Raw genomic sequence first — 15,105 nt, 5'->3', positions numbered from 1 at the left:
GGGCCTTGAAGACCGCTACACCGCCAGCACGAGATCTGAAGCCAAGTAGTGTTGTTTATAGTGTGGCTCAATGGCATGCTTTACTAACATATAACAGTGTTTAGTTTAGTTTAGTAACAGTCCAGCGCCTTTTAAATTGGCGGCCAGCGCAAGATCTAAGGCTAATGGATGCTTTACTTACTTGGGGGCAACGACTTTGACTCATGAATTGAAAATCCACACTTGCCAAGGTAGTACACTACTAAAGAATTAAATCTTTCAAAAGATTCCAGTAACATCCTCTGAATAACAGGGCTGCAGTCAGCTTTCAGGGTTGGGGTTCAAACTCTTTCGGCAAAGCAAATAACGTACTACCATGGGTTGTCAGAATGCCTAGCTAGCTTCCTCAATTGTTTAGTTGTTCGGTTGTGCATATACTGTAACTCACTAATTCGATGCCACTGAATATCTGAAAGTTTTTCTGTAGAACTGATAATTTTACATATTTTAATTGTAGAATCGTTGCATAACAGGGAGGGCAGGAAACATTGCATCTCTTTTCCGGTAACGTTTCTGCAGAGAACAAGGTCATCGCTATTTCAATCCCTTCTCCAGAGAAATAAGGTGTGATGACTTATTTAATGCATGTTTTCAGATTTATTTGTGAGATTTAAAATGCTTACAGAGTAATATTGATATGTGCTTCTGTAAGATATATACTAGTACTATGTCGGCATGTTGTATTTGTAGCGAAAATAATCAGTCTCCATCGCACAAACTCTGACTCAAAACCCTAGCTAAATGGTACTCTGACTCAAAAGAACGACATCAACAGCTGAAGATAAATGGTATTCCCGCCGATCCAAAATAAGTGTCGAGGTTTTAGTTAATATTTGAACTAAAACCACGACACGACACTTTGGTTCGGAGGGAGTAGAATCAAGCTGTTGGCCGGAGCTATATATGAGAGCTTGAGAGAGTGTTTTCTCATTATTTCTTCCTCCATTTATTCATGAAAGGGAAAGCGTGTGAACTGCCTGCTCGCGGTACAAAGGCATGGCTCGCACAAAACGCGGTTCATGCTAACAAACTAGCTAACAGAAAATGGGAAATAGTTTTAGGAAAACAGTAACTAAATCCTAGGAGTAACTAAGAAAGCTGACGTGCCAGAATTAATCAAACACCACTACTAGCTAGGAGCAGCTAGCAAACCTGGCTCCATCTATGTGCTCATGAAATAATCGTCATGTCCAGTTGGCTTACCAAGGACGCGAGCCTCAGTGTCAGGGAAGAATTCGAATCCCGGTATCATCCAGGTCGTGCCGGCCTTGCTTACGGCGACGGGGTAGGTGAGAAGGTGGCCTGGGAGGTCGCTCGTAAGCTCGTCGCCGACGTAGAGGTTCCAGTACTCATCGGCCATCTTGTTGACCCTCCGCACGCATTCTACGCTCCCCGGGCGGAGGAAGTCGTCGTGCGTCTTGCCGAGGTGCTCATACCAGAGCGACATCCGGAAGCCATGGACGTGCCCTTTGGCGAGCTCAGTACCGGTGTTGATGCGGTGCGGCTGGTACGCGCCAATGGCGATCTCGGTGTCCCTGTTCCCCGCCATGGACCGCTCATTGAGGTTGGCAGATCCGACAATGATGTACTCGTCATCAACTGAACAAGACGAGACGTGCATATTAGTTAGCGATCAAGCAATGCAATGCAATGCAAGCACATAATAACAGAGGGGAGATATTACGTACCTATCATCATCTTGGAGTGAACGTAGATCATGAACCGGCGTGCATTCTGCGCCTTGGCATAGTCCGTCCCGTCCTCTGGGCTTTTCGCAGGCTGGTACTCGCCGCCCTCTGGGTTCCTCGCCTCGCGGTTCCCTAAGCAGAAGAAGGTAAGGTAGTCCCTGGGATCGGCGTCTATGTTCTTGGCCTGCAGCGCAGCGGCGATGTCGTTGTACATCATGGACATGGTCCTCCTCTGGTTGTCCAGCATCGCCTGCCTGTACATATGCGTAGGGTAGCCTTCCGACCACATGGGGACCACGACGTAGACCGCGAAGCGCTCACCGGCCTCGATCTTCCTCACGATCTTGAGAGACAGCTCTCTGGGGATCGTGTGATTCGCCTGGACTGCCGCCGGATCTATGCCGACGCCGGACTTCCACTGGAAGGAACTGCCGATGAAGTACTGGTTCTCGATGTAGATGAAGCTCTTTGCGGCACGTATGGCATGGATGTAGGCGTCCTGGATGCTCCTCTCGAACACATGGTGCTTGTCCTGGACGAGGCCGGCCTCGTAGGTAGCCTCCATGGAGTCGGGGAAGCCCACGGTGGCCATGTTGTCGATGGACCGGAACAGCTGCACACTCCACGCCTCCTGGTCGCCGGGGAGTGTCACTGGCAATGAGGACGGTGCGACCTTGCCCTCGATGGCTACAAGGTCGACCAGGTGCTCCTTGTCACCGCCTTGTATCCTCCATCGTTGCTCGAAGTTGTGGAGCACGTCCCATGCCACAGGGCCCTCGACCTTGGCGTGGATGTCGTGCCATGGCTCCCTGGGCCCGCCCTTCTCGAGCGTCGCACCCTCGTCCCTGAAGTTGGTTTGGTTGAAGTCCTTGCTGTGCGCCTGCCCCGTGCCCAGCGTCCTGAACAGGGAGTGGGACTGCGTGTCGTAGCGTCCATAGCTCACGTCGAGGCCGCCGAGGAAGCTGACGATCTGGCGGCGCCCGTCCGACAACGACGACGAAGGCAGCTCCTGGTCGACGACGATTGCCTTCTGGTGGTGGCTGTAAAAGATGGAGTCGGTAGGTCTCTTGGCGTCGAAGATGTAGCCTCTGAGGTACATGTTCCTCGGGCAGAGGACGCACTGCACGCGGCTGCCGCGGAAGTACTTTTCCGTCAGCTCATCCCTCGTGTCCAAGAGGCCGGCTTCATACACGCCTTCGATGGAGGAGACGTCGTTCCACACCAGCAGGAGCACGTGCACGCCCTCGCTGGCCTTGCGCTTCAGGAGCTCGCCGAGGGTTTCCTGCTGCTCCCCGTCCCGCACCAGCGTGATGTGGGGGAACACCGACCAGCCGGTGATGTACACCAGATGCCGTGCATTGCTGATGGCGTCGTACAGGTCTTCCCAGCAGTGCCCAGGCTTGTAGAGCCCGCCGCCGTCGAGCTGGATCTTGGGGTCGAACTCCTCAGACGCGTGCGCGTCCTGGTACAGGGTGACCTTGCACCCCGTCCTCTGCGAAAAGAAGGTATGGGGCACCTTGGCGCCGCCAACGCCGACACCGCCGCCCCACGCCAGGCCTTGGTCAGCGACATCGCGGAAGTTGATCTGCACCTGTATCTTGGGCCCATCCCAGAGCTTCTTCCTGTTGGCGCCAAGGACGTCGAACCAGCGGTCGATCGTGTCGTCGCTGTTGAGGAGCTCCAGAGCGGGCAGGTAGGCGCTGCCGAGGACTGTGTCATCGGCGAGGCCGAGCTGCTCGATCATGACCGAGATGACGACGTCGGCGGCGTGGTGGGCGCAGTAGGCGCGGAGCGGCTCGTTCCATCGCGCGATTCCCGTTGAAGGGACGGCTATGGTACGCGTCCGGGCGACGCATGCACTGCCGAGGTAGATGGCCGCGTACACCCGCGGCAGGCCCTTGCCCAAACCCGTCGTCTCCTGGACACCTTGCACAATCTACGTACGGGAATAGCTTTTAGTTAAGTCGATAATTCAGAGTGTAAGGTAGACCATAGTTTTAAATAGCTAGTTATGTCATTCAGCGATGACTCTGTCAAAAACTATAGCAAAGCTAGCTAAAGCCCATTTAGCATTTCTAAAATAATAATAATAAATGAAAAAATATGCATGCAATCATGCATCACATGTGATATATCCCATATACTTGACATATAAATGTTCACACTAAAACATTCGAGCACTGATAAGGCATCCTAATTCAATAACCAAGTTTTGCATCAATATATATATAACAACAAGGTAGAATGAGATAGAAATTTGGGCCGCTGCGACGTGACTTTCGAAAAGCCTAGGAAGTTTTGGTCCAATAGCAACTTATAGCGCTGCTAAATGACTCCAGATTTAGTACTACAGCAGAAAATAGCAAGCTTTAGCAGCATTTTCGATTTATCACTAAAAATGTAAAGCTTTAACGGGAGGGCTCTTTAATTAGTGAAACTATAGCGAAGCTAACTTTGGTGTAAAATGAAAAGACCAACAAGACATCCAGCTGACGTACATTGCCGAGGAAACTGGGGACGATGCCGGTGTGGCGGGAGCGATCGTGGATGTTGTCGGCCCCCACGATGGTAGCATTGATGGTGCCATGGAGCCGCAGATTCGCCATTGCTTGCTAGATCCTTGGATTGCTAAGGAGAACGGGAATGGAGGATGTGGTGGTGAGTGGTGACCGGTGGGCAAGCTGCTTCACTTGGATGATGTCACAAGGTGTTGCTAGGCAGTGCATTTATAGCAGAAGATTGAGAGATGGAGGCTAAGTTCATCCATTCTTGCTTCAGATAAGACCAGCAGCGTCCACAAGGAGGTGCACTATTCAAATTACCAAGCGCCCAATTGGCAAAGTGATTTGTATGTTAATCATGTGTCAGTGCCACTTGGCCAATTGGTTCGTTGGTTAATGATGTGCCACGGCCAGTTGCCTCAGTCGATTCTAGGCAGTGCATTCAACGGATCCTATCCAAATTACCAATTGGCCAATTGGAAGTGTTGCTAAGCGTTGCGCACAGGTCCAACGAGAAAGATGCTTCAAAACGTGCGTGTGGACTGAGAGCTGGAGGCTAAGTTCATCGATTCTTGCTTTCAGATCCGCCGCGTCCACAAGGATCGAGGTGCAGCTGTGGATCCTATTCAAATCACCTAGCGCCAAATTAGCCAAGTGATTTATAGGTTAATCCATCATGTGCCGCTTGCATGGCTAGATGCCATTCACATAACCTAGCACCCACGAATTGGTCTATAGGTTAATCATGTGCCACTTCCCTCAGTCGCATGTGCTAAACCGAACCGTGCGGAAAGCCCAATCTTGACGCTAGCTACATCCTTATCCGACTTGTTACAAATAAAATAGTCATTAACATGCTTGTTTGGCTGTTACTTTTTCGTACACATGGAAATCATTGGAAACAAGCACCATCGAAATATTATTAATGCATGAGAAGTCCAATATTATTATTTTCACCTTAATAATAGACATATTTAGCTTTTAATGACATAAGTCATACTACGTGGTGCCGTCAATCTAGTTGACCAGATCCATCAATGAGATGGGCATTCATAATTTTACTACGCATGTGATTACGAGCTGCAAAACCAGTTTGCTAGGACTTTGGTAACCTAGATTTGCTTCGCACGCACATATTCTGCACCTTGCTTCAAGTGTAAACTGAGAGCTGGAGGCTAAGGTAAATAACTCTTACTTCAGATCTGCAGTGTCCATAAGGAGGTGCAGCCTTGGATCCTATTCAAACTACCTACCGCCCAATTGGCCAATTCATTTTATGCTAATAAAAAGCTGAAACCATCCAGGACTAGCCCTTCGAGGAAAAATTTTATAGAAGAAACTCTAAACACAATGGGTCAGTCCGTGACTCGAAGCAGGGTGGGCAAGATAGCTCTGTGCTATCCTAGCCAATAGGGTGACACCCTGTTCTTGTTTTTGTGCTAATCATGTCCCACTTAGCAAGTTGCCTCAATCACATCTGCTGCAATGGTCTGTGTATAAAGCATGTCCCATCTTAGAGCAACTCTAGCAACTCTAGCAGATCATCTGCAATGGTCTGTGTGTAAAGCATGTCCCATCTTGAAGCTACATCTTAGGATTTTTTTTCTTTTTGAGATTCAGAGTAGAAAAATTACTCTGCTGAAACTACAAATTCAGATATCATAAGCGGGCGGAGGCAGTCCGGTGCGTCCGCAATCCTCTCCTGGTCTTCCGAATTCCTGGTGAATGCTACAAGCCCATGAGAAAGGGCATTGCATAATCTCCCCACGCAGCTGATACTATGATCCGAGAAGTTTGTGAGTGGTTGCTTGATGTCTCTTAGAAGTCCATAGCAGGGGAGCGGGACTGGTTCCAGTCATCAGTTCCTTCAGCAAAATTTGGTAGTCCAAGTTCCAAAAACACAGGGCACATGTAGACCCTCGAGAGTGCGTTCAACCCAATAAGGGCTGCTTTTGCTTCGGCCTCCACAACACCTGTAGAAGATTCACTCGTTTCCTCCATATACGAGGTATCCGAATTTAGTTTGATTGATCCCACGGCCGGCCCTGTCCGGTGTGAGTGTTTCGTTGTGGGGCAGCGGGGTTGCTGCACCGCAATGGCACCCACACCTTTTCCTGTTTCATGATCGCCACTCATTTCCGCCGTTTTAAATTCTTCAGAATACCTCAGCAAGAACTGCACAGTTCCCATAATCGATTCTTTGTCCGTATTGCGAATGTAGTCCTCATGTAGGTGCTAGCATATCCACAATTGGAGCAGAATATTCAGTGTCAAGGAGCACCTCAAGCCAGTCCTTCCCCGTGTACCTAAAGGCTCTCTCATCAGGGAGCGACCATTCTTTCCTCATAGCTGTTCTGAGTGCTCTACTCTTTATGCAGGAAACAACCGCATGGTACTTGCAGCATATATTGCAGATGGCATCCAACTCAATAGTTATTCTAAACTTGTTTTTCTTTGTCGCTAGAGTATTAGTAGCGACCCTCCATCCAAAAATCCTGAATTTTTGTGGTACCTTAGCTTTCCATATCAGATCCCAGATAGATCGATCATCCACCTCTCTAATCGAGCTAGAAGGAGCAGCGAGCTAGTTTGCAGATTGGCCGCTAGCTCATATGTGCTTCTCACCGAAAACATCCTGTTCTTCTCATAATGCCATGCGATGCAGTCCTTTGCCTCTGATCTTGGGATGGTAATCTTGCAAATCTCTTCTACATCAAACTAGTGGAAAATTTGGCGTATGAACTTCACATTCCATTCCTTACTCCCCGCTTCCATGAGTTGGTTAACCCACCGGAGTCTAGACCTCTTTATGAATGTTGTCGCCTTGATGCCCTCTTTCAAGGCTTCTCCACCCCAAGCACACTTTGCGACGATCAAGCTCCATGACAACGAGCATGAGGATAGTACCACCAAGATGTCCAAGCCCGACAACGCTCCGAAGTTTGACTTCACTGCCATTCCTCTTTGTGGCATTGACGATGCCGAGTCTACCATGACTCTTTTTGAAGATGGTGCAGCGACGACTACGACTACGGAGCCAATTAAGGACCAAGATTTGGAGGCGAGCGACAAGGTGGTGAGCAAGGATGATGCTTGCATCTTTGGAGGCGAGAGTTATGATGTGCCATCTTCGGCCTTCATCAACGGCGACAATGACGAGATGGCTGAGCATGAGATTTTCCCCTCGACCACGGCGGTGTTTGGAGATGAGTTAAGAGACTTGTGCCACCATATTGAGAGTGAGAGCGACTTCACCACTAGCCCCATATATAATGAGTTGCCCCAATTTTCATGCGAGGAGAGCCGCAACCCACACCAATTGAGTGAGATGAGTGACTCAATCATATGTAACTTTGGGTGCATCTACTTTGAGGGAGTGAGTGAGCCACCACAAGAGTTGAGAGAGGAAGTTGATAGGTCTTGTGAGGACATTGTGAACTCTAACGACTTAACCTCTACCTCTATTGTGTCTTCTCATTTGGTGCTAGATCTCATATATGATGACGCGCACCGATCCTCGACGACTTCGCTCTTCCTTTCAACAAGACGATGGCCATGGTGGAATATGATCCACCGCACATGGTTCCATCACGATGAAGATGGCCACAATTTGGTCTTTACCACCTCACCTACACCACATGAGTAAAATGACAAAGGTAAAATAGGTGAAAGTGATGCTCTTGTCCCACTAGTGAATATTGATTGCTTGTATGATGTCGATCCAACTATTGCCATGCTTCATGCTAGTCTGATTTTCCCATGCGGTGATTTACCCATTTATGATGAGTTTGATGATTGTCATGTAAAGTCTATTAGTTGTGATGTCATGTTGTATAGGAATTTTTTGTGATAATTTTTTCGGTCACATCATGTTTGACAGTCCTCTTGACTTGTCATATGCTATGCATGAGATCATCAATATGTCATATTTGCAATCTCGTTGTAACAACTATGCATATGCCATTAAAATGAACCCAATTTGTACATATGGCATAGACGATAAGCCCATAGTTATTTGCATTTTTTTGTGATGATATGGATATGCTAGTTGCGTCAACCGATTCTAGGCAGTGCATCCAATGGTTCCTATTCAAATTACCTATTTGCCAATTCGAGGTGTTGCTAAGCAGTGCACTTATAGCCGGTACTGGTCCAAGGAGAAAGATGCTTCAACATGTGCGTGTGGATATCGAGGGCTGGAGGATAGATTAGATGCTTCAACATTAGCCAATTGGTTTATAGGTTAATATATCATGTGCCACTTGCATGGCTAGTTGCCTCAGTCGCACGTGCTAAACCGAACTGTGCGGAAAGCCCCATCTTGACGCTAGCTACATCCTTATCCTGTTACGCATGTGATTACGAGCTGCAAAACTAGTTTGCTAGGACTTTGCTAATCTCGATTTGCTTCACATGCACATATTCTGCACCTTACTTCAAGTGTAAACTGAGAGCTAAGTTAAACAACTCTTACTTCAGATATACAGTGTCCATAAGGAGATGCAGCCATGGATCGCATTCAAACTACCTAGCGCCCAGTTGGCCAATTGGTTTATATGCTAATCATGTGCCACTTGACAACTTGCCTCAATCTCATTCAAACTACTCCTCCGCCTGCCGCTGCTCCTCGAGGAGCCGGAGGTTGTAGGCCGTATCGGCCTACGCCTCCCGAATCTGCTACTCCCGGTCCTCTGCATCATGTCCATGTAGTGGGCACGGGTCTCGTTGGTGGTCATGCTGCAATGCATCGGTGAGGGTGGCGCCAACTCGTCCTTGGACGCATCCTCCATTGGGGTGTCATCGCCCCCGTATGCTTGCCGGCAGCAATGGCGGCCATCTTGTTCTTTTTATCGGTCTTGGTCGAAAGTCCGTCCCAGAGGGCTTTGGAGGGTGAGGATACCATGGTGGGCATGGTGCAGCGAGGAGAAAGGGACAAGAGGAGGATGACTGTGGCTATGGTCGGGGATGTAGTTTATATAGCCGACGAATGGCAATAGCGAGCAGGAGACGGGCGGACGGGTGGCGTCGGACACTAGTAGAAAAAGGGTCAATCGTGAAGCACATTAGTGCCGGTTTGTATTTGAGCCGGCACTAATGTATACATTAGTGCCGGTTCCAACGGCTAGCCGGGCCGCTTTCATTAGTACCGAGTGGTGGCAGGATGTTGTCAGAGTGGGGCCCCTCCAGCACCTTTAGTACCGGTTCGTGCCACGAACCGGTACTAAAGGTCGTCCTATATAAACCCTTCGTCCACCAGCACTCTATTCTTCCCCCTTTCCCCTCTCCGGCCCTCTCCTCTGTTCTTCCCTTCTTCCTCTCGAGTTCATCACAAAATTTGCCCAAAATTTGTCAAGATTTGAAGGCCCTCATCCATTCAAATGATCACAAAGGTTAGCAACTTTGTCCTTTCATTTCTCATTGCTAGATTAGCTCTTGCATTGGTTTATATAGTGATTAATTTGTGAGTTTAGTAATTTGGGAGGATATATATATATATATATATATGTGCTAGTATTTGATTTATATGCAATTTGAGGTCAAAATAACACTTAGTTTGCATATGTAGGTGTGGTTTACTTAGTGCCTTCTAAATCTCCATCGTAGCCACCGTCGATCGCCCGCACCGTCCCGTCGCCGGCACCACCTTGTGGTGAGCCTCTTGTTCATGAAATTTTATATAAAAATTGATGTGTGTGATTTGGATATATAGTTACTCGTATAATTATCTTACCCGTACGTTGTTTGTTATACATATAGTGCCATGGTTTTGATATCCGTCCCCGTCGGCCCTAGTCCTTGTTATGATTCGGATGTGGTATGTATATTCTCTTTTAAAACTAGTTGCATTTCGTATTTATGACAAATTATGCCCATCAAGTTGACATAGAAATTTTTTCTAGGAGGTATCTGAACCTGAAATTCCAACCGACCCTATTGCCGAGAGGTTAAATTTAGTTGAAAGAGAAAACGAGTACTTGAAAGAAAAATTGAAAAGAATTGAGGGGGAGAAGATGGAATTGGAGTTGCATGTTGACGATGTCGTCGATGATCACAAGATCAAGATGGAGAAAATGCGCTTGAAGATTAGAAAGATTAGAAAATATGCCATCGATAGTGAGGCTTGGTATCATTATGCTGTTGGATCCATTGTTACCTTAGTTGCGATCTTGATCGTATTTGTTGTTGCATTTAAATGCTTTAGCTAGAGAGTTATTTGTTTGTTGCATTTAAGTGTTGTATGAACTTTATGTATGAACTTGTATTAATTTGGTCTATTCGGTGTTGTGTAATGAAGATGAGCCGGCAATGGATGTACGATGACCGATGCTCTCCCCAGTTCGTTGAGGGCGTGCGTACTTTTCTGCTTGCGGCTGAGGTAAACAAGCGGGCGGATGGTTTTATGCCTTGTCCATGTGCTCGCTGTAAGAATGGTCACAATTACTCTACGTCAAGAACCATTCACGTCCACCTGTTTAAGACCGGTTTCATGCCCCATTATAATGTTTGGACCAAGCACGGAGAAAGAGGGGTTATGATGGAAGACAATGAAGAAGAAGAGGACGACGACAGCTATCCTGGCCATGGGTTCCCTGAATACGATGATACAACAATGGGGGAAGAAGCTGAGCCGGTAATGCGGGAAGAAGCTGAGCCGGCAATGCGGGAAGAAGCTGAAGAAGAGGCATCAGATGAGCCCGTTGATGATCTAGGTCGGGCCATTGCCGATGCAAAGAGAAACTGCGCAAGTGATTTGGAGAAGAAGAAGTTGCAGCACATGTTAGAGGATCACAAAAAATTGTTGTACCCGAATTGCGTAGGTGACAAGAAAAAGCTGGGCACCCCACTGGAATTGCTGCAATGGAAGGCAGAGAATGGTGTATCTGACAAGGGATTTGGAAAGTTGCTGGTAATGATAAAGAATATGCTTCCAAAGGACAACGAATTGCCCGAGAGTACGTACGAAGCAAAGAAGGTTGTCTGCCCTCTAGGGTTAGAGGTGCAGAAGATACATGCATGCCCTAATGATTGCATTCTCTACCGCGGTGAGTACGAGGATTTGAACGCTTGCCCGGTATGTGGTGCATTGCGCTATAAGATCTGCCGCGATGACCCTGGTGATGTCGAGGGCCGGCGCCCCAGGAAGAAGATTCCTGCCAAGGTGATGTGGTATGCTCCTATAATACCACGGTTGAAACATTTGTTCCAAAACAAAGAGCATGCCAAGGCGATGCGATGGCACAAAGAAGACCGTAAGAAAGACGGAAAGTTGAGAGTACCCGCTGACGGGTCGCAGTGGAGAAAAATCGAAAGAAAGTACGGGAAGGAGTTTGCAGATGACGCAAGGAGCATATGGTTTGGTCTAAGCGCAGATGGCATTAATCCTTTTGGGGAGCAGAGCAGCAACCATAGCACCTGGCCTGTGACTCTATGTTTGTATAACCTTCCTCCTTGGTTGTGCATGAAGCGGAAGTTCATTATGATGCCAGTGCTCATCCAAGGCCCTAAGCAACCCGACAACGACATTGATGTGTACCTAAGGCCATTAGTTAAAGAACTCTTACAGCTGTGGAATGGAACAGGTGTACGTGCGTGGGATGAGCACATGGGGGAAGAATTTGACCTAAAGGCGTTGTTGTTCGTGACCATCAATGATTGGCCTGCTCTCAGTAACCTTTCAGGACAGACAAACAAGGGATACCGCGCATGCACGCACTGTTTGGACGATACCGACAGTATATATTTGGCTAATTGTAAGAAGAATGTGTACCTGGGACATCGTCGATTTCTTCCGAGCAGGCATCCCGTAAGAAAGAAAGGCAAGCATTTCAAAGGTGAGGCAGATCACCGGACGAAGCCTCGCCACCGTACTGGTGCTGATGTACATGATATGGTCAAGGATTTGAAGGTGGTCTTTGGAAAGGGTCCTGGTGGACAACCTGTTCCGAATGACGCTGACGGACGCGCACCCATGTGGAAGAAGAAATCTATATTTTGGGACCTGCCCTATTGGAAAGACCTCGAGGTCCGCTCCGCAATCGACATGATGCACGTGACGAAGAATCTTTGTGTGACCCTGCTTGGCTTCTTGGGTGTTTATGGGAAGACAAAAGATACACCTGAGGCACGGGAGGACCAGCAACGTATGCACGGAAAAGACGGCATACATCAGGGTCATGCAAGCTACGCTCTTATCAAAGAAGAGAAGGAAATCTTCTTTGAATGCCTGCTCAGTATTAAGGTACCGTCTGGCTTCTCGTCGAATATAAAGGGAATAATAAACATGGCAGAGAAAAAGTTCCAGAACCTAAAGTCTCATGACTGCCACGTGATTATGACGCAACTGCTTTCGGTTGCATTGAGGGGGCTTCTACCGGAAAACGTTCGATTAGCCATTGTGAAGCTATGTGCATTTCTCAATGCAATCTCTCAGAAGGTAATCAATCCAGAAATCATACCAAGGTTACAGAATGATTTGGTGCAATGTCTTGTCAGTTTCGAGTTGGTGTTCCCACCATCCTTCTTCAACATCATGACGCACGTCCTAGTTCACCTATGCGAAGAGATTAACGTTTTGGGTCCTGTATTTCTACACAATATGTTCCCCTTTGAGAGGTTCATGGGAGTCTTAAAGAAATATGTTCATAACCGTGCTAGGCCAGAAGGAAGCATCTCCAAGGGCCGTCAAAATGAGGAGGTCATTGAGTTTTGTATTGACTTTATTCCTGACCTTAAGCCGATTGGTGTTCCTGAATCGCGGCATAAGGGCAGACTGGATGGAAAAGGCACGCTAGGAGGGGAACAAATAATATGTATGGACGGACATTCTCTCACTGAAGCACACTACACAGTTCTACAGAATTCCGCCTTGGTGGCTCCGTATATGGATGAACACAAGAATTTGCTATGCTCCAAACACCCGGAGCGGTCTGATGACTGGATTACACGTGAACAAACCAGGAGTTTCGCCAGCTGGTTGCAAGCACGTACCATGCATGACACCTCTATTGAAGATGACCTGTACTTGCTGTCCCAGTTACCATCTTCGAATATAATGACTTCCAGAGGGTACGAGATAAATGGTAATACATTTTACACGATCGCCCAAGATAAGAAGAGCACCAACCAAAACAGTGGTGTCCGCTTTGATGCAGAAACCAAGACGGGAAAGGAAACATATTATGATTATATACAGGACATATGGGAACTTGACTATCGACGTGGTTTGAAGATCCCTTTGTTTCGGTGCAAATGGATCAATATGACACGGGGCGGGGTAACGGAAGACCCGCAGTACGGAATGACAACAGTGGATCTCAACAATCTTGCGTATGCAGACGAACCATTCGTCCTAGCCAATGATGTGGCACAGGTTTTCTATGTGAAGGACATGTCTACCAAGCCAAGAAAAAGAAAAGATAAGGAAGCGAATGCATCGTACGATGAGTCAAAGCGGCACATAGTTTTTTCTGGGAAGAGAAACATCGTGGGAGTGGATGACAAGACAGACAAGTCAGAAGATTATGAAAAGTTTGATGAAATTGCTCCATTCACAGTGAATATTGACCCGAGCATCCCGTTAAATGATGAAGATTTTCCATGGCTACGACGCAAAGGGACACACGCGAAGAAAAAGTTTCACACCCAAAGATCTGGGATGTGATCGGCTTAGCTATCATCACTTTCTTCTGTGTTTCACACCCAGGAGGGAATCTCTGTAATAGTTAGGGTAGCTAGTTATGTGTTTTGGCATTTGAAACGCGAAGAAATTTTATGTGCAAGCAAATTCTTTCATGCATTTATTGATTTTTTCAGCTAAATGAACCTGAAATTGAAAAGCATTTCAAATGAACTCAGAAAAGGATGAAAGTTGACATGGTATCATAATTTCACCCACATAGCATGTGCAAAAAAGTAGAGAGGGTTACCGCAAAAACTGGATACACTTCATGTACAAAATGGACAATCTGTTTCGAAGTATCAGGGTTTCGGACGAAAACTCATCCGTTACAAAGGCATTTCATTTTTAAATAACTTAAGCATTACCAAATTGAATATAATGATAAAACACACTAATATTAAACATAATAAAAAAGAATCACTGGAAAATGTATTTTTAAAGTTAAGTTATTCACAAACTAGTGATTCACACAAATTTCAAATAATTCAAAATTTAAACTATTCAAATTTAAAAACTACCGGCACTAACTGAAAGTTTCTAAAAACTATCAAAAATATTCACAAAGAAACTCTAAATACAGCAAAAAACAACTAAAAATAAATAAAACAAAATAAATAAAACAAAATAAATAAAGCAGAAAAGAAAAACTAAATAAAAAAGCCCACCTACCGGGCCACAGCGGCCTGCATACGACTAGAAACCCAACCTGTTGTTGGGCCAGGATGCAGGCCCGCAAGCCCAATAGGCCCCACAGGGCAGAGTAGCAAAGGTAGGCCCAGAAGGCCTGCTTTAGAGAGGAGCTCGAGACAGCAGCGGCGGCGGGGCTTATAAGCAGGTGTGAGCGCCCTTCGGCTAGCGAGGTGGGACTAAACTTCTGCGCCCCTCGCCTGGCAGCGCACCCCCTTTAGTACCGGGTCGTAGCACCAACCGGTACTAAAGGGGGGGCCTTTAGTACCGGTTGGAGCCAGGAACCGGTACTAAAGGGGGTGCCCCCCCCCCCCCGCTTGGCCTGGCCAAAACAGGCCTTTAGTACCGGTTGGTGGCTCCAACCGGTACTAAAGGTGTCCCCTATATAAGAAACACTTCGAAAATTTTCAGTTTCTCATCTCCCACTTCTCTCTGCCGCCGCCCCGTCCCGCGCCGTCGCCGCCCCCGTCGCGCCGTCCCCGTCGACTCCGCGACGCCCCCGTCCTCGTCG

General features: G+C 47.2%; 1 protein-coding gene across 1 annotated transcript; it reads right to left on the bottom strand.

Moving 5' to 3' along the window:
* Nucleotides 1–943: 943 nt before the first annotated feature.
* On the bottom strand, nt 944–4,412 carry LOC119332729 (phospholipase D alpha 2-like). The gene is made up of 3 exons (XM_037605881.1): nt 4,226–4,412; nt 1,728–3,663; nt 944–1,638 (listed from the first exon to the last, which is right to left on the bottom strand). The coding sequence occupies exons 1-3, from the start codon at nt 4,331–4,333 to the stop codon at nt 1,202–1,204; spliced, it is 2,481 nt and encodes an 826-aa protein (XP_037461778.1). The 5' UTR covers nt 4,334–4,412; the 3' UTR covers nt 944–1,201.
* Between the last annotated feature and the right edge of the window lie 10,693 nt (nt 4,413–15,105).

This window comes from Triticum dicoccoides, chromosome 7A (genome assembly GCF_002162155.2).
Source record: "Triticum dicoccoides isolate Atlit2015 ecotype Zavitan chromosome 7A, WEW_v2.0, whole genome shotgun sequence".
NCBI lineage: Eukaryota > Viridiplantae > Streptophyta > Magnoliopsida > Poales > Poaceae > Triticum > Triticum dicoccoides.
Note: the sequence above shows the minus strand (reverse complement) of the source record. Positions and strands in the feature narration are given on the sequence as shown.

Coding starts and splice junctions, on each gene's coding strand:
- LOC119332729 (XM_037605881.1), bottom strand. CDS start 4,333: ATGGCGAATCTGCGGCTCCATGGCACCATCAATGCTACCATCGTGGGG. Junction 3,664..4,225: donor TCCCCAGTTTCCTCGGCAAT/GTACGTCAGCTG, acceptor TCCCGTACGTAG/ATTGTGCAAGGTGTCCAGGA. Junction 1,639..1,727: donor TCACTCCAAGATGATGATAG/GTACGTAATATC, acceptor CGTCTTGTTCAG/TTGATGACGAGTACATCATT.